The 24,023-nt window shown below is 36.2% G+C and overlaps 1 protein-coding gene and 1 long non-coding RNA gene across 5 annotated transcripts in view; one reads left to right on the top strand and one right to left on the bottom strand.

Annotated features, from left to right (window-relative positions):
• The first annotated feature begins 2,246 nt into the window (after window positions 1-2,246).
• On the top strand, window positions 2,247-17,877 carry LOC309440128. 3 transcript variants are annotated; one of them, XR_014184135.1, is made up of 6 exons: window positions 2,247-2,343; window positions 4,983-5,079; window positions 12,811-12,925; window positions 14,506-14,546; window positions 17,113-17,292; window positions 17,792-17,877. It is a non-coding gene; the product is annotated as an uncharacterized lncRNA (long non-coding RNA). The 3 variants fall into 3 exon arrangements; XR_014184134.1 differs by lacking the exon at window positions 14,506-14,546; XR_014184133.1 differs by lacking the exons at window positions 12,811-12,925; window positions 14,506-14,546.
• Window positions 2,260-24,023, bottom strand: part of MYOF (myoferlin) — a 70,434-nt gene continuing 48,670 nt past the window's right edge. Inside the window, exons 31-54 of one of the 2 annotated variants that reach the window (XM_082053500.1) lie at window positions 23,030-23,141; window positions 21,522-21,599; window positions 19,583-19,764; window positions 19,331-19,489; window positions 19,078-19,176; window positions 18,622-18,783; window positions 17,914-18,079; window positions 17,214-17,290; window positions 16,225-16,293; window positions 12,497-12,595; window positions 11,774-11,899; window positions 10,847-11,002; window positions 10,648-10,739; window positions 9,053-9,223; window positions 8,322-8,470; window positions 7,964-8,103; window positions 6,890-6,978; window positions 6,711-6,806; window positions 5,900-6,041; window positions 5,493-5,592; window positions 4,377-4,570; window positions 3,333-3,442; window positions 2,853-3,000; window positions 2,260-2,394 (exon numbers count right to left, since the gene is read on the bottom strand). In XM_082053500.1, the coding sequence (XP_081909626.1) occupies window positions 2,359-2,394; window positions 2,853-3,000; window positions 3,333-3,442; window positions 4,377-4,570; window positions 5,493-5,592; window positions 5,900-6,041; window positions 6,711-6,806; window positions 6,890-6,978; window positions 7,964-8,103; window positions 8,322-8,470; window positions 9,053-9,223; window positions 10,648-10,739; window positions 10,847-11,002; window positions 11,774-11,899; window positions 12,497-12,595; window positions 16,225-16,293; window positions 17,214-17,290; window positions 17,914-18,079; window positions 18,622-18,783; window positions 19,078-19,176; window positions 19,331-19,489; window positions 19,583-19,764; window positions 21,522-21,599; window positions 23,030-23,141 (2,952 nt within the window). In that variant the 3' untranslated portion in view covers window positions 2,260-2,358. Of the gene's footprint in view, window positions 2,395-2,852; window positions 3,001-3,332; window positions 3,443-4,376; window positions 4,571-5,492; window positions 5,593-5,899; window positions 6,042-6,710; window positions 6,807-6,889; window positions 6,979-7,963; window positions 8,104-8,321; window positions 8,471-9,052; window positions 9,224-10,647; window positions 10,740-10,846; window positions 11,003-11,773; window positions 11,900-12,496; window positions 12,596-16,224; window positions 16,294-17,213; window positions 17,291-17,913; window positions 18,080-18,621; window positions 18,784-19,077; window positions 19,177-19,330; window positions 19,490-19,582; window positions 19,765-21,521; window positions 21,600-23,029; window positions 23,142-24,023 lie in introns of those variants that run through there. The other variant, XR_014184132.1, reaches the window with a different exon arrangement.

The raw sequence follows: 24,023 nt of genomic DNA, 5'->3' as shown, positions 1-24,023 counted from the left end.
AAATACTTGTCAGTTTATCCATTTAGGCAAAACAAACTGACAGGAGGAGGAATTTCTGGGATTAAGTAATTTCCTGTTGCAAGAGTGATAGGGGCAAATCTACATTCTGCCCTTTTTTTTTTTCTGTGGCCTCGAAGGATGTTTCCCTCAGTTGCTGGCAGCTGGAGCAGTACAGAGCTGTCCTGGCCAAAGTGAACATGGCGGGAGTCAGTGCAGAACAAGAACAGCATCAAGTTGTTCCCTGCAAAGGGCTAAATCCGTGCCGCTTGAATGAGGCAAAAAGCTACTGTATGTTGGAACCATGCACAACAGCTATACCAGGGATTACAGATTTGACTAGCATGGTATGTAAATGTTAATGATTACATTTTCTTTCTTGTCAACATATGTTCCCTTTTGTTTCTTACTGGAGCAGACTGGGAGACAGAATGGCTTCTCGGACTTTTCAGTTATGTCTTCAAGAGCATTGCTAAATGTAGTGAAACTGTCAAGCCTATGCGTGCTCAGACAAAAAAGGCATCTGGAAGAGGGTGAATTCAACTCAGGGCAGAACCTGACACTCTGCAAATGCTAGGTGAACAGGCTTGCTTGGATCTCCATTTCAGAATTGTTTTCTGGGAAATGCTCTTTCAAGTTAAATGCTTTCTAATTACAACCCTTACAAGCAACACACTTTCTTGTCTTACAGTGAAAATAAGGCTGCTGTAATTTTTACTGCCTGTCAGGTTTATGGCATTGATGGGGACAGATTTTAATAGTGAATGATCAAACATTAGCTCACAAAAATTGCCAGTTATTTCTGGAGTGCTATTTCGTCATCAGTGAAGGGACAATCCCTCTGGATGGTGATTAGTTCCAGCTCTGAGCTCTCATTCATAGGTCAAAATGCCTGAGAGTTTCTTAACAAGCCAAAAATAAGGGCATTGTTATCTTTTTGACAGAATGACTGCTGCTTGCACCACTCTAGCCAATGGGACTTCACATTCTGGAAGTTATTTCATGTAATACCTTTACTCTAGCTTGTTCAACAGAATTAAATCAGTATGATTTACTTATTTTGCCTGACAAGTACATGCTTATTTTACAGTGCTGTGTTATAGGAAAGCAGTATGTGTGCCCCTAAACACAGAGATTTTTTCAAGCCTAATTCATGACTGCCGTTATTTTTGTCGCGTTTTTAAAGACAGCTGAAGTCTTTATCCAGTCAAGAGTGTGACAATCATCCAAAACACTGATTTCAGGTTCTGATGCAGATTTCCTACATTTCAAGCACCAGAGACTGTTCAGAGAGACGCTTCTGCTTTGACCCTCCATAAAAGCGAGGTGGAATTCCTGACTAATACCTGATTTTTAGTGCAGATTAGATTTTGTTGTGCCACAGGGGAGGGGACTGAAGCTAAATGAAATACTTCCCATGTGCAGATCAGATTTCAAACAAGGACTGAATCTGGGTTGTTTAGGATTTTATGTTTTGATTCAAGATCACTTCTAAACACAAGGACCATAGTGTAACTATGTAACATTTAATTTCTTTATTAATTTCTTAATTAATGAAGAAATTCATTAGAACTTTGTGCAGAAGTATTTCCTTATTCTTCACTGTGAAGGCAGCAGTAAAATACCTTAAGCTCCAGATTTGTAGCATTACATCCTCTGCTAGACACTGTAAAATACCTGATGCATTGTAGTTTTGTAACAGATAAAGAAAACTAGAGACTTGCATTTTACTTTTGGATAAGTTTATTTAAACATTTGTAAGATATACTAAGTAAACAGTATATTATTTACTTCTATGTGCATGCAATTGTTGTTAAGATTCATATATAGCATTGTTAAGTCTACAGTACAGTAACTAAGAATTTTAAGCAGCATGATGCTGAAAACCTTTCTAGAAACAGTGTCTGACCCTTCTTTGATTGCACTGTGAGGTTTCTTTGTATACATAAGTAGTGCTTGTTTTTAATTAAGTTAAAATGTAAGGTTTCAAAGTGTGCCCAATAGAAAGGAATTCTCAAAAGAAGTATCCATTAAAAACCAGAAATAGCAAGAGCAGGCAGCCTCCGGAGTGATTTTTATGAAAGGTCTAGTTTAAAAGCAAGGAAGTCAGAACTTTTACCATGTGTAGATATGACTGAAGTAAAAAATGTACATGAAATATGAGGGGGTTCATCCTTCGTTATTTAAAAAAACCTGTCATGGCCCCCTCAGCCTTGGCTAACCTTGGTTAAATTCTTACTTCTCTACTTTACAGTTCCAAATACTAGCAGATACAAAGCATGGAGAGCCTTGCTGAATATGGTCCGCAGCTGGAGGCAAAACATCATTTCTATTTAAAAAGATGAGGTAAAAAACTCTTCTTTAAACTGGTTTCACAATCTTCATTGACAAATAGTTCTGTTGGGGGAGGAGGGAAGAAACAATAGAGGTAAAAAGATATACACAAAATAGTTTTGTAAATGACATTTAAGATATTAAAATGGATCAGAATGTATTCAAGGTATGGTAATTTCAGTTAAAATACAGTAAAAATGAGTAAGATATTTCAAATTAAAGTAGACTGAAACCCAGGCTCTAGACCATCTATGAACTGTTTCTAATTGTGCAGGTCATTAACACTTCTAAAGCACTCATTTGCTCATTAGTTAATAGGTTAGTTTTAACATAGATTTTAATTTTTTCTCAGTAAGAATAATTGGAAATTTTTTAGAGCTGTAAGGATATACTCTTTATCTCCTATTAAAACTGAGTAGATAGAGTCTCTTGTCTGAGTAAGGAGTGTGTCCTGTCAGTGACTCATACATAACTGAGCTTCTTAGCTCAGCTGAAGAACAGTAACTTTAAAAAATTCTTACCGGCAACGAATAGAGGAGTACTGCTACAAACAAGAGTACAATCAGCAAGATGATAAGGCCTATAAAGACCCATTTAAATCTGCGCCACACAATAAATTTCATTGTCTTGCAGGGATTTGTAAACCAAAGGAAGGAAGTATCTGGTCGGCTGCATTTTGAAAGAAACAAATATTACTCATACTATAAAAATAGGAGATACTTAAGCATAAGAATATAACACATTAAAACAGTCTGGTTTGGAGGCTGAAGAAAATACAGATAGTTTTGTAATGTAAGATAGCAGGTTCAGTAAATGTGTGCTGTTATACTGAAACCACCTTGCATTTTATCCTAATGCTTGCAGAAAGAAACAAGACTGGCTTTTATAAAGGTTTTACAAAGGATAATTGATATCTAATAGATCCTTCATGCAGATTTTGTCAAGAACATCAGAGTAGATAGATATATATTTCTCAAGTTAGTAAGAGAAAAGTGTCTTACTTTGGTAGATCAAGTTTGGGGTTCATGTTGGGTTCATCTCTTCCTTTACCAGCTGGCCTTTCCTCAGCTTCTTTTTCATTGACAACTTCCAATGTCATTTCAACTTTACCCTTCAGAAAACATGTGGGATGAGACAAGCATCATATTGAAGCAGCGCTAATAGTACTTGTTTGGTGCTTATACAGCAGAGTTTGAGACCACCTCATTGGGTGCATCTGTGTGTTTTTCATTTCCTTCTCAAAATGGAATTGTTTCTGTACTGTGACAGTGTCACCACACAGTATCACAGAATGACAGATAGAAAATGAAATCACCATGCATAAAATGGTTCTGCTAATTCATTTGTAGTTCTCTTTTAAGCTACACATTTTTTTTTCCTATTTAGCAAAACCAAACCAATTTTTCTCTTATTTCAAGAAAACCCAAAGATGGCATCTTTTCCAAATGCTTAAGCATCTCATTTTTAATTGCTGTGCCTGATAGATGCTTCTGAATATTTTTCTTCAATTAATTACATTCCTGTAATAAGCTTTAAAGGCAAAAACATTAGCAAGAAGAAGCAGACGCACCTGAAAGGCTTAACATTCTAGGAAGTGATAAATATACATTTATATTCTGTATAGAACAAGTTAAAATGCTTTAGGTCTTCTGGTTCTTTGGCTTTAAACATTTTTCTTTAGTCTTTAATGCATTTAGGATGTCTCGTGTTTCTTCTAAGCAATAACATGATAAATTCATTCACACAATAACTCTATTGGCTGCTTTGGCAAGATAACATGACTCAACTTGGTGACAGAGTCCTTCAAGTTAAACGGACTTAAAACCAAAATAAATAAATTTAAGTATTAAACTCCTACTTTAAAACAAAAAATTGTTGATGGAGCAATATTACTGAACTTGTGCATGGAATGTTCTCTTCACTCCTCATCTGTTTATCCACTGAAAGCTCACAGCTAAGCAGGAGACTCTTTACAATCTTTCTTTATAATTTGAAAAGCAAGGTGAGCACATTTTAAGTACTTTTTAAAGAAGTAATAATCATACCGCTAAAATGCGGGAGCCATCCTTTTCAATGTAACATGGCCACCACCCCTTCATGGATTTCTGTTCAAAGAGAGAGGCAGTCTTGGGAACCTTCTGGGAACCATCTGCTTTGTACTCTGGAATCATGTCTATGTTGCACTTTTCTGGAACTTTTGCTGGAATGACTGTTTTATGTAAATCAAGTTCCACAAAGCCTAGGAGATGGGTACAAAAATAAACACTGCATAACACAATCAATCATACAACATAGTGGTTCAACATCAACCTTTCTTATCTCTAAACATGTTCTACAGGAAAAACAACACACACTTTACATTCTTGCTTGTCTAAGGAGGTTGTGTGGCAGGGAAGTGGGACCTATCAGGCTGTGTTCAAACCCATCTTGCTGGTGTTGAAAGCCCTGGTGTTGCTAAATTTGACTTAGAAAGCTCTCCTCCCCCTTTCTTAATGTAAGATCACTTGATTTTTAATAGAGGTTTTTCATCCCCACACACCTAAGCAGAAGATAACCAAATACAGAAGTGTAATACTAAGGTAATTTCTACTAGTTAAACACATGATTTAGCTAACTTTAATAATGGTTATAAATAAACTGTTTATTTTCAGATTTTGAGGCCTGTATGGTTTGCATGCAAGCTAAAGGCTTTGGAGCTGTTTTAATACAGAGCAGAGAATCTTCTCCAGAACAACATCTATACAAAAGGTAAGAATTAACAGTGGTGTGAAGTAGCATTAATAGTCGTGTGAAGTAGACTGCTTAACCTATGTTACAGCCTTATGTCAATACTCTTATGTGTAATTGAAGTACTTTGTTTGATATAATTTTACTTAAAGAAATAAGCAAAGTAAGTTTTAATGCACATTATAATTTCATGTACATTGTGATAGGACTTACCTGAATGTAAAGTATCTTGGTTTACCTGCAAGTAGGCCTTTACTGAATAGTCCGTTATTCATTCATGAGCACAAGTAACCCTGTACTGCGTGGGAAAGCAGGAGTGTATTTGCATGCTCAGTGGCTCACTTTGTAAACACAGTCCTTATGCGATCATGTAAAATTGTCCATTTTTATCTCTTTCTTTGAGACAACTGTAATTGTTTTCTTAGAAGTCTTACCCAGGTAGTCATCCAAGGAGAACTTGTCATTATCCCATATTTGGATGATAAGTTTGGGTGGGATTCTGAATTCTGTTTTGTCAAGACTCCAAAAATGTTCCTAAAATGTTAAAAAAAAAAAAATCCAAGCATCTTTTAAAAATTACTTATGAGAATTCAGTGCTGTGGTCTGTTAGTACTTGTGAATTCAGGGGTTGGTGGAAGTATTAAGGACCTTGCTAAGAGGAGAGTGCTGCTGCTGACAGTGTGGTGTTCCTGGCTTGAAGGCAAAATTGAATCTGTTCGCAATAGCAGTTCAAGGAAAGTATGCAGAACTGAGCCAAACCGTCTCTTTCATTATGTCGTACAAAATTATGAGACTAATTACAATCCGTATTATAAGTATTGAAATTTTTAGAAAAACTTACCTTTTTGGAAACTACACAGAGTTGCTCTGCTGGGAGATAGTCAAAAGGAAAAACAAATCTCCAGTTAAAGTTCCCTTCACCATCCAATGATCGATAGTGAACATCCGTTTTCTGCTTATTTTCTTCATTACCAGGCATCCATCTGAAAATACAGAGGGATGTGTCTGGTGCTTGTTTGTACTGTAACCACATCATTAGGTGGTTGCAAACAAGCCGTAAGAGTTGCTCACAGAAGGCTGAAGGGTCTTTCACACCCTTTCTCAGTTTGGTTCCCATTTGGCACTGTAAATAGGAACATCTGAACTGAATTTCTGGTCTGCTAAGACCAGTACTGTATCGGTGGTGGGCTGTTGGTGGCGGCTTTTTTTTCTTTCTTTTTTAGGATAAATTAAACTAACAGCCTAGTAGTATGTTTCTCTGATTTCTCTTGTGGTTTGGGTGAGTGTTTTGTTTGTTTGTTTTGGTTGGTTGGTTGGTTTTTGTTTGTTTTGGTTTGTTTTTTCTTTTATTTTCTGGACTAGGAAATGTAAAAATTAAGAACCCAGGTTGTGCAGCACCAAAGTTAACTCACTATCTTTTCAATTGTTTCCCATCTCAAGAGATGAACTTCTGGGATCTTTCACTGCACATTAACTGGTCATACTTTATCTCCTAATACTTCTGTACTTCTCTGAGGTTAGCACTGTTTCAGAGGCCGTAGTGTGCACTGACTTGGCTGAACCAAATAATCTTTGGAACCTGTGGTCTAGGCATTCCCAGGACATTCTGACAGTTTTTCATTTGTAAGTGTTACATGATAGGGTGCTCATACCCCTTAACGTAAATGTCACTCATTTCTTCCCCTGTGATGCTCTTTTCATCCAAAAGGACGTCTTTGGTGTTCCAGACAATCACCCGCAAGACATACCTAAGAGAGATGTTTGGGGAAAGAGAATTGAATTTGCTTGTGTCAGGGCTGCCAGCTGGTATGCAGTATATATGGATACTCACTTCTTGGCTTTTCGGGGAGTGATGTTGAAGGGAGGGCCTGGAGGTCCTAAGCTTTTGGGGAAAACATCAACCCACATCTGGAGCTTTCCCTGTAGCAGTGGAGAAGATGGATGAGGGATTGTTTGTTGTATATGGTTTTGTCATGGTAATCCCATGGAACTGCTTATTGACATGCTTAAGTACTAATTTTTGCCACAGAGCAGAGCTCACCCATGTTACCAATGTCAGAGCTTCTCTAGACTTCAGATAGGAGCAAGCCCAATCCTTCATGTGATACAAGCCTCTACAAATGAACAATGCCAAGAATTCACATGATAGGGATGTTAATTCCTAGTGAATTCAGTGCAAGTTAGAGGCCTAAATAGTTCTCATTCTGGAGGTCCAACTTCCTGTTCTCTCAGAGGTGGTATTAAGCACAGTGTCATTTGTGTGGCTGATAATTTGCAGCTGGTGGCCTGTGCAGTGTACATGATCCGTCCCCTTACCTAGACTCTGAAGTAAGGCAACCACTGAAGATTATATACTCTATTTCAAATGCAGGCACCTTTATTTTTGCAGTTAAGTTTTCTGGTTGCTGCAGAAACTTTCTTACAAATACAACCGCTGGCAAGTTAGTAAATGCTAGAAAACAAATGTTAGCCTTTGTTCCTCTCTAACAGAGAGGTCCAATGTAAGACTTTGTGTTTAAACGAGCACCTTTGGACCTTGTAGAGAAATTACAAGATTGGTCTCATTTGTTGACTGTAACTTGGAAGCTCTCAAGCCAGGCTGTCTCCATTATTGTTGGTGAGGTATTAAATACATATTTCAATTTATTTCAGTACTGAAGTAATAAAAAAATCTTTCCCAATTTCCATTCCGTCAGTGTTTAAGGTGTCACTTGGGGGTCTTAGTGGCAAAACTTAACTGCATTTTTTTTACATTTCTAGACTAACTTGCCTTAGTTTCTCAGTCAAATAATGTTTTATAGCCCTCTTCCCCCTGAGTGATACCACACCATTGACAACATGACATAAATGCAGGAATGCTCTATCTCTGTATTCAAGAAACCAGAAGTAAACTGGCTCATAGTACCTGGGAGATGTTGGGCTGGAAGGTGCTATATAAGGTCCTTGTCTCCACATGTTCAGGTACCAAACCTTGGGTTCTGAGGATATGAAGGGCCAGCCGCTCTTCACCCGGACCAAGATGCTGATGCAAAATTTTGTTAGCTTCTGAAATAAAAGAAATGGACAAAGAATGTGAGTTAATGAACCAGAATTTGGATTTGAACTTTAAAAAAATTTTAAACCAGATATTTAAAATTGAGTGGAAAACTATGCTCAACATTAAAAAATATTTTTTTTTCTAATTTTCCATAAATAAATACAAAATTTATATATGTATCAATGTGTATTTAAGACAGAAATACAGAATAAGTGAATGAGCTCACCAGCTTCCTCCAAAGTATAATCTCGTCCCCCGTAGTTAATCTTTCTACCATTCTCAGAGAGGACAGGAGGAGCATAGCCTTTAAACCTGGCTACATTTTGCAGTAACTGGGTTGGTTTTAGTTGATCACGCCAGGTATTCACACCTGAACTTTTGGGAAGGAAAAGCAATACATCACAAAATTATTCAGCAGTCAGGGCATTTACATGTCACATAAAATGTATTTATTAAACTCATTCAGAAGGGGCAGCACTGTAACTGCCTAGATTGAGGCCACTTGAGTTTGAGACAGTGACATAATTTTGTACCAGCTCTATTACTTTCGAAGGCAGAATGCTTTTTTCTTTACATATCAAAGTAATTTACACTAAAAGATGCCTTCATGTTTATTTCCATGAGTAGGTCATAAAATTCTTTTAAGTGTATGTTCTCTGGACAGAAATAACACGCATTACCATGTAAAGAGAATATTAAAATGTTTGACATCATGGTTTTAAGTCAAGGTTCTTCTGAACACTTTGCAGCTTATCTTGGCATTCAGATGCTAGAGTGAGCACGACAAACACCCATGAGAAGCCATAGCATTGGTTTTTAACCATATAATTTTTAAAATGCAGGAAGCGCAGGTTTCTGGTAATAATTTTTTGTTTGTTGTTTTTTGTTTTTGTTTTTTACAGAGACTGCTTACTATATCTTACAGATAAAAAATTTTCAATAGACAGAATGACTTACATGCAATACTGCTGTGGGATGCCACAGTGAGATCCATAACGAGAAAGGAATCTGTTCTCAAGATCAATTATGGTTTCACCCACTTTTTCATCCCGAGTCAATGTGTCATAGTCATAGACTGAAATTTTCAGATCCTTTTCTTGAGGCAAGAAGCAGCTGAGTTCATACATTCTAAACATAAAAATGTCCAGTCAATGCTATCGCTCTTTTGAGCACTACTTTTTATTTTTAAACTTAAAACCAAACCAAAACAATCCCAAACTAAAACAAAAAACAACTTAAGCACTTTTGAGTTTATTTTTGAGCAATACCCTTTACAAGATATTATAGAGATGCCAGAGGGGTGGTAGATGCCTGATCCCTGGGATGAGGCCAGGCTGGCCAGCGCTCTGAGCAGCCTGATCTAGCTGAAGATGTTCCTGCTCATTGCAGGGGGGTTGGACTAGATGAGCTTTGTAGGGCCCTCTCAACCCAAACTATTCTATGATTCCAGTGCTGATAAATCTGGCAGTAGTTACTGCTCATGACGCAATTTCTGTTTTCACTTATTAATAATTCCATTAGCACTATGGATATTACATCCTTCCTTTCTGCACAGTGTATTCCTTAGATATTTTCTGTGCAGCACCTTGTATTGGGACTGAGAAAAAAAACAGTGTGGGTCTGCCAGCCACTTTAGAAAACGGATAGTTGGTCAGTCCATAGTATGTGTGTGGTTAGAAACTTTACATTTTTTTTTACCACAGTAAAACCACAGCTGGAGCCTTAAAAACTATGGTCCAAATGTTTAGCTTGTATGACTAGAAGGGATTATTCTGTCATCTAGCTGTCCTACACCAAACAGACTGTATAATTTTCTCAAATTAATTATTGGAATTTACTTCCAAGATATGCAGCCTCAGGGTTTGTACTGCTGCTGAATCTGTTACCTTTGAGGTAAAGTATTCCATGGTTAATTATTCTCTGCATCTTTTTTTGTTTTGCTTTATTTCTAGTGTAACTTTTAAACTGTGGCTTCCAGAGTAATTCTGGAAAAACTTGGAATCTTGAAGGTACTTTATACCCATAATCAAGTCTCTTTGCTGTCTATTTCTTTGCTCTAGAAACCAAGCCAGACCCAGAATTTTATTAGTAATTATAAAGATGATGTAACCTCTCCATTCCTAATTAGTATTTTTTCTATTGATATATTTCAAATTATTGTTAGTCTTTGAAGGAAAGACCAGTGTATGGGTAATGTATGTTAAGCTGATTACTCATTGTGACATCCAGTTAGTTTTCAGAGTTAAAACTTTTTCCATATTCTATAAGCTTATTTTATCATTCTTATATGCATAACAAAGGGCAGTTTTAATACATATACATTATTTGACTTTGTGCAATTTACCCATGTGATACAGAAAATCTGTAGAGTAGCCAAACACCCATGTTGTCCAGTGATTTCAAAGGGAAATGCCTTATGCAACTTTACACACAGTTAATTGTCAGTATACAACTATGACTACAGCACTAGATATTTCAGATAATTGTTTATCTTAAAAAATAGGAAAACATTCTAAAATACAATGAATTGAAAATACAAAAAAATTTGTTACCTGCCAAAAATTGGGTTGAGAGTATTAGGCACATAATTATCTCTGTCTTCAATTACTTTTTTACTCAGGGATATTTTGATATAAGGATCACACTATTTAAAATAAAAAAAATATTGTTAAGAAATAGTTATCAAGACTAACTTTATTTGAAATATACTACAGCAGAGTTAGCTCACAGACAAAAGCAAAAAAGTCTCACCAGCCCATTATTATCCTGGGGTTGAAGCTGCAAAGCTCGAACAATATAAATTCGCACGATGCACTCCTGAGGCCCGCTGTCCGGGAGCTCGCGGAACTGGCGAGGAGGAGCTGGAACAGTGGGATCATCAGGCAATGCATAGATTCTAAAGGATCCCTAAAAAATAATGTAAAGACTGAGTCAAGAGAAATGTAGCAAAGTTACTGTTAGGTTTGTTTTTTCTTATTTGTCCTCCACATTCACACTCTGTTTTATATAGAATAGCAAAATTACAGCCTGATCCATAGTCACTTAGAAGTCTTTTGGTTTGCTTTAGTGGCGTTTGGATAAGACTTACTACAAAGGCAAGGTTATATCCGTAGCTGATTTAAATCAATACAGCTCTTTTGATTTCAACAGTTACTTGGTTTTCTGCAACTGAGAATATGTAATATATATTCCATAAGCATCATTTAATGTACTGTTCTTTTTTATTTTTTTCTTTTGTTTGACCTTTTTTTTTTTTTTTTACATACCATGTTAACATTATTTTAATCTTTAAAAATCACAGAGAGAGTCACAGAAATAGTACCAAATACCTTTTCCAAATTTATTCTAAAAATATACTTTGCTCAGAACACCTGCAGGTGAAGCTTTAGGCCTGTTCACGAGGTCGTCTGGTAAAGTTCTGTACCACAGGTACCAGGGAAGGTCACAGCAGCAGGAACAGAATTAAATTAGCATGTATCACGTTTAGTGTGAGAAACATGTAGCTATACATGCCTTGAAAAAGAAGTGCCTGTACCTAAGCAGTTACGAGCATCTGTTGCCTCTGTTAGCGTGTCCATGTTTAAGCTGAAATGCTTGCATGTAGACTTACTTAATTAACCACTTACATACAAAGCACTGCATGTAGCGTTTGGTTGTTGCCCATTATTTGACATTTACCTTGAATTCCCCGACCACTGATGGATCATCACTGTCCTCAGATTTGCCTCTGTATAGCTTAAATGTGTCACAGAAGTCTGTTAAGCTATTAAATTCAGGTACCTTTTCCAATTCACAGTCGTACACCTTAAAAAAAGAAAAAGGAGAATGAAAAAAATGCAGTTTAGAAATTACCGGACAGATCATTGTGGCATTGCAAAGTGTATTGTATGTTTGATAGAATATCTTAAGGAACCAAAGCATTTGGAACATTTTTATTTTTACATCTAAGTGGAAGCAAATGCGATGCTTGGAGAACATGCTATCAAACTTCATTTAGGCCATGTTAAAAACAGAATAAATAGCATTTCACAAACTTATCTTTCTTCATGAGGTGTATTAGATGAGAAATGAAAGTGGTCTGGCTTCAACTTCTAACCAGACAGTCAAAGTACTGATCTTCTCTTTTCATACTTTCTGAATATGTCTGTTTATTTAGGATCTGCCTGGCACCAAAAGAAGTCAGGAATAAAATTCCATTTGACTGAAGTTTAGATTAAACTCTTAATACATCTCTTAGTAAATGTAGTTAAGTAGAATTGAAGCAAACGTATGTTCTCAAAACCTTCATTTCACCACATGAATTAGTTAAACTCTGAAGAGCATTTAAAAACAAAGGGCACAGCTCTGACCAGCTTTTGGGCCTATAAACATTGAGATAATTTATTTTATCCTGAGCAATACCTTTAAAGTGTCATATCCTTTTTTAATATACTGTCCACATTTTTCATGGTCTCCTATTGAAGCATAAAATTTGCTCCACCAATCAACAATTTCTTCCTCCTTAAAGAAAAGCGAATAAAAAAGTGTTATTGAGATACAAAGCCTTTTTAATATCATGCTGTACAGCAGAAACAATGAACAACAGAAACTACAAAACATACTAAAAGACAGTATACTCTAAAACTTACTATCAGTTAAGTAATAGTAAAGGTTCATCTGAAAGAAAATTAGAATGTGAATATTAAGGCTAAAAACACGGAATTTCTCTTACCCAGGTTTAGGTATCTAACCTATAATCCAGCTGCGTTGATAGTCAACAGCCAGCCATCTCCAAGCAAGCAATTAATTGCTGGCATCTAGAAACCTGTCGCAAACGACTGACTTCTGGAGGTGAGTGTATTTCTCTCCTCCATCTCTGGGCAGGGCGGCACATCTCTCGCCACCTGAGTTCTGGAGTACTTCAGTCAGGGCAAGGGAAGGGAATGTATGCTCAGCTGGTGCAGTCGTTGCTTCAGCTGCTACGGAGAAACATTGTCATACCTGGTATTCATTACAGGAATTGCATGACTTTAAATACTACAGTGAACACGTTGAAAACTTCTCCTGAGGGACAAATGTGCTAGTTTGCTTTCAGCATTCCCATTTATTTCAAAACTGTTGCCTTGTAGTAACACTGGGACAGACCTGTAAGTGCTCTAATCATGCACCATTCCGTTAAAACCAGTGGGGATTGTCTGTGTTGTGACAGAATCTGGCGTTTGGAGATTGACCTTAATGTTTACCAAAGGCACTTGAAAAAAAGGAGCAGTGAGTTTTGCTGTCTTAGAAATACTTTAGTGAGCTTCAGGAGACCCTAGATGTTAGCAATCTATACATTCCACTAAGACAGTTATTTCTGTGGGGTTTTTTTATCTTTCTTTAAGTCTGATAATCACTTTGTTCAATAGTGTGATATTTTCTGTGCTTATCCATAGGGATTGCATAATATAATTATCTGCCCCTGAAAATATCCTTCGATTGGTAATGAATAGTATTCATTCATGGTGTAAATTTGAAAAAGTCTCTAAGATTGTTTGAATTTAAGTAGAGTCTTAAAGTATGTGAGCTGTTCTTTAAAATACCTAGGGGCTTTTATTTCAGTCATGCATATTTTTCCTAAATTTGCCATTTTACAAGTTCACTGTAGGTTTTATGTCAAGCATTTTCAGAGATTACCGTTCTCATCCACATGCTTCAAATGCTAATTTAGGGGCAGTATTGATTTATTGATTTGCAGTTGGGGAAAACCAACGTGTAGATTTTCAAAAATAATACACATTACCTTTTCCGTAAGCTGGTCATGACGATCAATTGGTAAAAAGAGAGCAAAACAAAAACAGTGGTAAGGTTATGATTTTTTTTATGACTTTATGAGTTCTATACAGTTAAACAGACTTTAAATGTTTAGGATTTTTTATATAGTATGTATGTAAAGTAAGTTACTAACATCAATAATTTATATATACTTTTGAAGAATACTCAGACATCATGTTTAACTTTTTTCCTGCTGTTATGTCCTAGATACTAAACTGGAGCATATATATAAAAATTTTTAAAAGCAGGTTTTTAGGACTGTAGGACTTTATCACCCTGCGCTTTGTTCTTCATATAACAAAGCAAAACTGAAACTTGGTTTTCTATTGTGTCATTGCAGTGTTCCACTCTGAATTCTGTTTACTGATTTCCACGACAGCATGATCTGTGCCTTCATCTGCATAGAGCACTGGATCTGATTTATCTCATTTGAAAAATGTTTTTAGGAGCACTTGCAAAACTGAATCTATTCCAGAGATTGTTTTCCAAACAACTTTCACATATATAAAGTTCAAGTTATTTTTTTTTTCCTTCTTGAATATTTAGTTCTTTATAAAACAATTTCCTCAACAGCCTTTTCCCTTTTCCTTCTACTATCATTTTTCAATTGGTTACAGGCTGTGGATTTTCAGGAGTCTGGAAGAAAGTGAATTATAAAGTACAGTAACAACCAGTATATATGTCTATGGATTTATCTGTATAAGTGTATTAGCAATCTACACAATCCAAAATGCTTCACCGGTTAAATCACAGATACCATAATTGTGACCATAGTCCATTAAGAGCAAGCACCATGCATCCCATTTGGAAGCCAAGATTAGCAAGTGTGATTTCGGATAGTGTTTATGCATCATACCGTGTGTGTTAATTTAAAGGCATAATCCATAAATTTTTGTGCAAAGCAGAAGAAATATGCAAAATGTTTTATGAATACAAGCCAAATGCATCAATAGATCAGGACATCACGCTGGTATATCATGGTCATTTACTTCGATTTGCAGTCTCTAAGTAATTCTCTTGCTGGGATGTGCAGGTGTGCTGTATTTGCGTAGTCTTGTCTAACTTGAAATCAGAAATACAGATTTTTTTTTTCAGATTTGCACAGGACTGACAGAGGTTCTTAGGGACATGGTTTAGTGCTAGAATTAGGTTAGGTTACGGTTGGACTTGATAATCCTGAGGGTCTCTTCCAACTGTGAAATGATTCTGTGATTTCTTAAAGGTAATTGGTGAGATTTCTTCTCAGAAACCACGTCATGTAGTGATTTGCAAAACTTACAGGCAGAATTCATGAGGTAATTTTGAATACTTTGCCGTATTTAAATTTGTCTTTGTTTAAACACTGGTTTGTAACGTTGACAATATGAAGAGTAGTTTGCATAACTATGCAATAATAATTTAAACTCTCAATTCAAAGCCTTTTCACAAAACACATTGTGTAGAACTCCGAATCTTTCATCAAAGCATAATGTTGGAAGAGTTTAAATTAGGGTTTGTGGTTTTGTGGTGTTTGTTTGTTGTTGTTGTGATGTAGCGTTTTTTGTTTTTTCCTTGATATACCTTCATATGTCTCCTCAACTAATGCACTTGGTAGCTTTGGGAAGAAGAGATTAATAGAAAAAAAAATCAAAACCTTAAGACCTTCTTTAAAAATTCCCAAAGCAAATAATGCATTTTCAATATTTGGGTATTATTGTTACTAAAACTGGTAAGCAGGATGTTCTCACAGAATGCCAAAACATAGAATAAAATGCCATATGATAAATCTGAGATTTTGGAGTGAAATATTCACATGGTAAAGATCATGTAATGGTTACTGTCCTTTTTTTTTTTTTAACGTATCCATTAACTTTACTGCAGATTTTTATATATGAAGTTTCTAAGACACTAACACTGAACTATTAGCTTTTGGATCCTCTTGAAATTATGGGAAAAAAAATAAGAGATACGTGGATCCCTAGAAAAGCTAGACTTAGAATTTTATTTACTGTAGATTTATTTTATTCTCCAGAAAGTTCACTTTTAAACAAAGTTTTACTATTAATAGTGTAGTTAAATCCTGTTGATTTTGTGCTTTTAGTAAATAGATTCCAAATAAGTTGACACACAAAGTTTTTAATAGTTAATACATATTGTACAAACAAGGTAAGACTTTCGGAATAAGGATACCTTAATATTTGTGACTAATTATACTAGACTTATGAGCATCATCTCCTCCAAAATCTCTGTATGAAATAATTGTCAAGAGAAGTCCAGCCTTGTGACCACGTCCCATTAACACTCTTCCCTCACCCACCCCCAGTCTGGTCATCTCCATGCATTAGCTGGGGACATACATACATACATACATGCACTGTTGTTGGAGAAGCCATTTTGCTGAGTGCTGCTGACATACTGCTTAAACACTAGAAATTGGAATGTAATTGATGAAATTTTGGTATTTTGTGTCCTCAGGGTGTTCTCTGCATATCATTTACACTTTCCACAGTTGCACTAATTTCAATTTGAATTGTTTTGAATATTCTTTCCTCTGTCATAAGGATGCTATCATTGTATCTAATGTTATATTTGGCTTGCGTGATGTCAAACTCAACAAAACAAATTGTGTTTCACCTTATGTAGCATTTCAGGTTTTCCCTGCTATAGCTGAAAATGTGTTTCACCTTATGTAACATTTAAAATTTTCCCTCTTCTGGTTGAATTTAACTACACAAATTCAATCAATTTTGCCAGTGAGTTCAAAGTGATAAGTTTTCTTTGTTGTTTTAATCTCTTTTCTTAAAATTTTTAAAGGAAATAAAAATTCTCCATACCAGCTATGAAACATTTATATTAGAACAGAAGGCTTAATTCAGATAAAAGTTAAAGACTCTTGTAAAAGCCATGACTCTGATAAAATGAGCAGCCAAAGGTCTGTGTTACCTTGGCTTTGGTTCTGTACCCACCAAAGCAAACACTTTCTCCTAGCTCCTTTATTTAGAAGCACTCAGTCTGTGCAAGATCAGGCTGCTGTGACCATCAGCAGTGGACAACTGGCTGAAGTTCTACCATATGCCTTGGTAGCTACTGAACAAAGGAATTCATGCTTAAGCTACTGGGTGAACTTTACCATGCATAAACAGCTATAGTTTTATGTTTACTATATGAAAACAGAGGTTAAAATGATTAATGTATTTCCTTTGCTTTCCTGTCACAAAGTAACTTTGTTCCATCTTGCTTTGCAGGCAGAAGGTTGCATATGTTTCTGACAATTTTGCTGTCTAGATAGTTTCTCAGAAAGCACAGATCTGAAGAAGAAAGTCAGGCATCAAATTTCAAAGCTTACCTGAGCCGCTAGCAGTGGCTGCGTGTCTTCCATTTCAATTACTGTATCCTGGCGAGGTGCAGCAGAAAGGAGACTAACTGTAAGCCAAAGATTTTATTAAAGCAATATGATGCAAGGAAAATATCTTACTAAACATTTTCATCAGAGTTGAAGTCCAAACAGTTACAAAACATGTAAAAGAATTCAGTGGCTGTATGTTTGATCCTCTAAAGAAAGCAATTAGTTGCCATTTGTTGCTAAAAATACACAATATGTTTTTGTGCAGGATATGCAAACATTTCTAGAATATGTAGAATTTTTAAGAAGAGTAGAACTTGGAAAAAAAATATAGAGGAAATGTTAGCATTGTATTCAGAGCATTCTTGCTGGAATACTGGATCATGATGTTGGTACTTAGTGTAGGGGTAATATGCAGGTAGTTAAATTCCAAGTTGATCCTAAAGAAGAACTTCAGGGAACCAGTTATTATTAATAACTATTAATAACTCTGAGGGTGGACTTGCCTTTTCACTCTGCCCTCTTATGTGCCAGCTCCACAGAATACTGCATTAATACTGTGATTTTTTTTTTTCTTTCAGATCATGTTATCTCTCCAGAGGTACACGAGATGGCTATTCATCAGTACAGTATGCGGAGTAAACACTGAAGACAGGTTATTCTAGCATAAGAAAGTAGAATTTTTCATTTTCTAGCTGTTTACCTTTCAGTTGTGGTGCAATGTCTTCTTTAGCAGTGTAGGGGTCACAGCGAAAGCTTTCCAGTAAATCAATAGTACACTGTCCCACAATGGGCTTCCGTCCAAATGGCCTGTGGTCTATTACTTTAATAACAAGAGATGGACTGTACAGCTCCTCTTTTGGCAAAAGCTAAAAATGAAAGGTCAGAGTTTTTTTATAATGCCAACAGAAGAAAAATGAAGACTAAAGATTGCCTTCCTAAATTAGAGCTGTTACTTCATTTATTTAATACTGAACTATGTTCTATGGCTGTTTGGTGAATGAAAATTTCTAACCTTATATTATGATTTAATAGAAGTCAGTAGGAATAAGTTTAATTGCCTCAAATCTTGAATTTTCTTGACTCTTGCACAGATCTCATCCTAGCAATAAGAGAATAGCCACACAGGTGAATTGATGCTTTTTCATATATATATATATATATATATATATATATATATACACTGCACTGAATTATGCATAGAAGATGGTATAATTTACCAGCGATTGTACAGACATGTTTATATGATCTTGATTAGAATTTTCAGGCTCGGTAAATTGCTTAATGTTAAGTCAAAAAAGGATGTGTAAGTTTTTCTATTCATTCTTGCATAACAAAACCTTGAGCTTTCAAAATATGGGATAACTGATTTTTGCCACGGATAGCTGATATATAGCTTTTTGCAACGTACAACTTTCATGAAGAGAACCGAAGATGGAAAATTCGGTGTCTTTTTGAGATTTTTGATCACCACAGATTCCACCCTTTCACCCCCACATTCCACAATGAGACTCGGAGACATAACAGGTGCCAGCTGGTAGTTTTTCATGTTCCGCAAACCCCAAGCCAGGATCTGTAAAATAAAATCTAATATAACCAAAGGTAGAAGAGACATCAAGATGCTTAATGTGGTACTCAAAAAAGTAGGAAAGAAGAAATTAAGTATTTTCCGTAATAAAATGTGACGGGCAATATATTTCAGGGTGGTTCTTCTAGAAACATTAATGGAAAAAATGAAACTCAAAAACACAGAAAAACCCCCCCTGTATTTCTCACTATATTTTTTTCTTAAGCAAATACACAAACTTACTATCAAGAGGATGAGATGATGGTACTTGTACTCGTTTAGTTTAAGAACAACCCATACCTCAACAGCTGTAAGCTGAACTACTGGTCTGATTCCTTGAGGTACCATGTAAAGCTTTGGTGCTCTTTGTGATGGAAGAATTGGAAGGTTGGCACCACTCTATTAAGACACAAACATGAGTATTAGTTTCTCTCATCTTCCTTAAATGAAATACCTTGCAAATACGAAGACAATTCTTCACATTATAACTCACTGTGAGAGGATATATAATATATCATTATATATACACACAATAACGGTAAGAAATATACACCTTGTCCTTCAAAATAAGTTCTGCAGCAAAAAGAATGTCTCCACTGGCTTTGCCATTATTTATTACAGGATACCAGAGCAGTTTCGGTGCGATGTCCTCTTCTGGTATTAACTTGACCATGGGGGAACAAATACTTCTTCCAAGGAATTCATCTTTACCCTGCAACCAAAAATAGCAATCTTAGCCATTAATGTTATTCTCAATTAATATAAATAAATAAAAAACCAATCAGGGTAAAAAGCATTCACCTACCACTTGGTCACTGTCAAAAAGTTCAATAACAACATTAGGTGGGTTTTGGGCTACTGTCTGTGGGTTCCCATAGATCTCAATTTCATGAAATATGAGAGTTTGGTCCCACGTAGGATTTAGAGTTGAATGAATGATCTCGGTTGTTTTGCTTTGATGGAGGAAAGAAACATGAGCATATGGATCTGAAATATCATGCAAAGATTAAAAACACAGAGTTACAAACAAACAAAACCCCATCAAGCCATAAGGCATACAGGCACAATTTTTATCAAATATAGTATATTATTTTTCTTTTGTCATTACCAGTTCTATAAGCCATTCTATTTAAAACAAAAGCCCACATGTACACATAATTTACATTTAATAGAGCAAATTCCATTTCGTTACTAAATAGCTTCCTTTATTAATAGTATAAATGAAAATGATAAAACATCTCGCAAATCAGAAAGAAAATCTGAAAAATAAAATGAAACACTGGCTATACTAATCTCCCTTTAGTTATTGTCCCTAGAAGCTTTTTTTGCTTGTTGTCTCCACTGATATACAGCTGTACAGACTCATAAATAATACAAAAAAATAATTCTAGTTCTGACTAGTTGCGAAACAACATTCTCCCAAGCTGTATTGCTCAGATCAAGTTTTGGTTTCAAACATGCTTATTTATAGCAACCTCTTCTTGCAAAACAGCTGAATGATTAAAGTGGTCTAGGCCCAGTGGCAGAGCCTGATGATATAAAGACCTATAGAAGGTATCCAATGATGGTCATTAACATTTCCTGTACAAATTGCAATTACTAAGGACTGGAGGCTATTTTAAAGGTTATCTTTAGATCAGTTTCAACAGCTTCTGGCTAAGAACCTGAACAGAGTTTTACAAAATTTGGCTAAAACTTCAAACTAGTTTTAGAGGAAAATAAAATTAGACGTGCTAGTTTCTGTGTGACTGCATCTTGGGTCCCAATCTTGAATTCTACATATCCAAATTAGAGGCATGTATTGTTGTTTCTTTGTATTGTGCTGCATTTTGAAGTAAGACCAAATACACACAGGCGGCTGTATAAAAAACTCCCCTCATTTCAGAAAACAGCACTAAAATATCTGTAACTCTATGTCTTTTGTAATAAATTAGTAAATGCATCACACTTAATAATTAATTAAAACACGGAGAAAAAGAATGCCATAAATGGAGATTGATGGGGAAAGAAAATTCTAGGCTGCCCATTTCATCTTTGTCTGGACTTATTTAAAGGGAAGCGTAAAGGCATATTCTTACAGAATCTAATTTCAATTTGCCCTCTGACTACCCTGTGGAATTTTAATTCTGATTAGCAAAAATTAAATACTTGATAATCTGGGTATTGAATTAGCCTGACTACAAAGAGGCCAAATGGATACAACACTGTTGGGATACCTAAGAGCTGAAAATTGCCATTACTATTGAAGAAAGGGCAACAGGTACACTTGGATGAACAAACAAAAGCCATCCTTATTAGTAAGGGGCAGTGTAGTTTTCCACAGGTTCATCTCAGTAACTCATTAATGTAAAATACTGAACGCTGAGAGGCAGTTGGTGACATGACAGCCATCCAGCTTTCCTCATCCTTGCTTTTGTGCGAGCTTCCTGCAGGACAGCTTAGGAACCGCATGTAGGCTTTGAAGGAGAAGCTGAGGAAGGCACAGGGAGACCTTATCTGAATTCCCATTCCCTCGCTGAGAATTAGTTGGCAGCAGCAGGTGCTGCACATTCAGAGCACTTATTTTTGTGCTGCTCCTGGGGCAGTACTAACCAAATCTGGATCATATGTAATGAAGCTGAGACTTCATGGTGCAGTTTCAGTAGCTGGAACCTACCCACAGACCTTAAAGATTTAAGATATTCTATAGCTAAATCGAGTTACACAAGTGGGTTTTCTGCCCCATTATAATGATTTTTCCATACCTGAAAAACTGTCTTTGTCTAAAGCCATGAGATTTCTTGCTTGGTAGACGTAACAGCGAAGGTGGTAAGTATATACTCCTGTATGAAATAAATAAAAGAGTTCAACTGCATTATGCAGGCTTCTTTTCTGCAACGAAGGTATTTTGAGTTTATAAAAATGCTTTACACATTTTAGCTCAAGCACTGCAGCACATTTCTGCTTTTCTAGTCACAGGTGTACTAATACCAACAAGCTACCACCTGAAAGCATTTATTCCAACACTGTTTAAAGCAGAAATTAAAAATAAACATAACAAATAAACAAAAAACAAGCAAAACACAAAAAAAAACCCCACAAAACTAAAGCTACTTGGATGTTTTTCATTGCATGATCATCTAAAAATTCTTCTATTCAAAAATTCCTCTTTGAAATGCTGTGATAATCCAGTACCTCCAAAGAGAATCAAGAACTGGGCATTCCTCGGCTTAATTTAAGTGTTCACTACGGCACTTACAGGGACCTGGGAGTTTCACATTTTTAGGTGTTAGGTCTAGAAAGTTAATTCCAATTGCAACTCTATCTGTTTAGCTACAAGATTAAAAAATAAAATAAAATCACTGCAGTTAAGGCGGACTAGCGAAAACTGAGAGCAGCCCAAGCCCAGGACAGCACGTGGTTAAGTTACTTCAGCTTTTCTTTAAAAGATGTAAGCTCTAACCCTTTCAAGCCCTTGGAAAAATCTGAGCCACACACAGCCTCAGTGAGCTGAAACCCCTGAAGTCTGGCAGGAAAAGGTGCCTTTCTCCTCCTATTGTGGTCATTATTTAAAAGAAACCACAATAATCTTCCTCAGCTTCTGAAAGACAAGATTTAACATTTAGGCTCCCATTCCTGGGGGGAGATCAAGTTCTGCAGAGTCCAAATAAAGACAAGTGTTCCAGTCAGAGATCCTCAAAAAGGATTTTGAGTCTTAGGAGTGGATGCGATTGGCCTTTTTTCCTATTAACTGACAGTGGTGGATCCTATTGCAGTGATTCCAAGGCATTGAGACCCACTCCACATGGGCAAAGTTAACGTTTTGTTCACTTTGCAACTCACCTACATGGTCTTACTACTTCCTCTGGGTCAGGCATTTGTCTGACCCTGCATTGAGCTGGTTCAGTGAGCTGAAACAGCAAAAAATTGGTTGTACATACATCATCTCTGCTGGCTTAGCTTCCTGCATTGTTACGGAAGGACCTTAAGGCTAAAAAAGCATCATTTAAAATAGACTAAAATTCAGGTGCTGCAATAGCTTTAAAATTCCTGTCCTGTACAGGTTTTAAACATGTCTCCATGACAGTGGACTGAAATATCGAAATGACTAATTTTTCTTTTAGTAGCCTAAATAGAGCCCAATCAAGGATCAGATAGTAATTGTAACAGAAGGTATGTAAACCTATATGTAAACCACAAAGAACTACAATTGTGTTTGAGACCAGGGAGAAACAAACATGATTTACAAGAAAGGAATTGTTAAAGAACCTACTGTCAAAGTAGCAGGAAACAAGCGGTGTATTGGCACCAAACACCTTTGTAGCCGACTCCTTGGTTTTGTCTGGACTCTTCCCTTCTCCATCATCAACACTAGTGTCTGCTCCCTGAAGTTATATACAGAAAAAACAGTTACTGCATATTTACAAACATAGAAGGAACCTGATAAAAGTAAACTGTTTGTGGAAATATACATAGTTTCAGTCTCTCCTCCAGGACAAGGTTAAATTTAGTTTCCTGAGTAAATGTACTTAAAAAGATGTTTACTTATGTCTGAAGGTCATTTCTTGCTGCCATTGAAGCTGGGCAGAAGTAAGATCCAGTCATTTCATCTTACTTTCCAGACATTCTGGAGATACACCAACTACCTGCCAGCTCTTACTGAAGGAGAGGTGGCAGGTGTTCTGCACTGCGCTGTTGCAGAGAACTGCTCTAAGGCCTTATCCTAGCAATGGCCCAGGAAGGATACTCAGAAGAGAAACTGAATCGAGAATTTTTAAACTCTGTGGAGCCATTTATGTGGAGAAAGAAAATGCTGTCGTGAATTATGGTCGACATTTGGTGCAAAAAAGAGAAACAAACCAAGAAAAAGCCACAAACATTTGTTAATGCTATACAATCAGATTTAGAATAATTAGTTTAGACAAACAAGTAGCTCTCTCACATTATTTGCTCCAGTTTGTATTTTGGTAAATAGAGCTTGTCTATGAAGCCGTGTTAACCTTAAAAGTTGAGTAGTGGTGGTCTGTTTGTGATTTATGACATTCTGGCTTCCCAACACTTTGTTTTCCTTTCTTGTGTTTGTTTGTTTATACATGCAAATATTAATCACAGCCAGCTGTTTCAGTGCTTGTTGTTTCTATGCACCTGAAAAGCTTGAGCTATCTTTTGACTTTACTTATAGAAGGCTCATCTAGTAATTTGGCCTTTTGTTCTAAATCTCAGATAATGTAATAATAAAAATAATTTGAAAAATAAACTAATGAGCA

The sequence above is a fragment of the Streptopelia decaocto genome, assembly GCF_964273445.1.
Source record: "Streptopelia decaocto genome assembly, chromosome: 5".
NCBI lineage: Eukaryota > Metazoa > Chordata > Aves > Columbiformes > Columbidae > Streptopelia > Streptopelia decaocto.
This window is presented reverse-complemented; position numbering and strand designations above follow the sequence as displayed.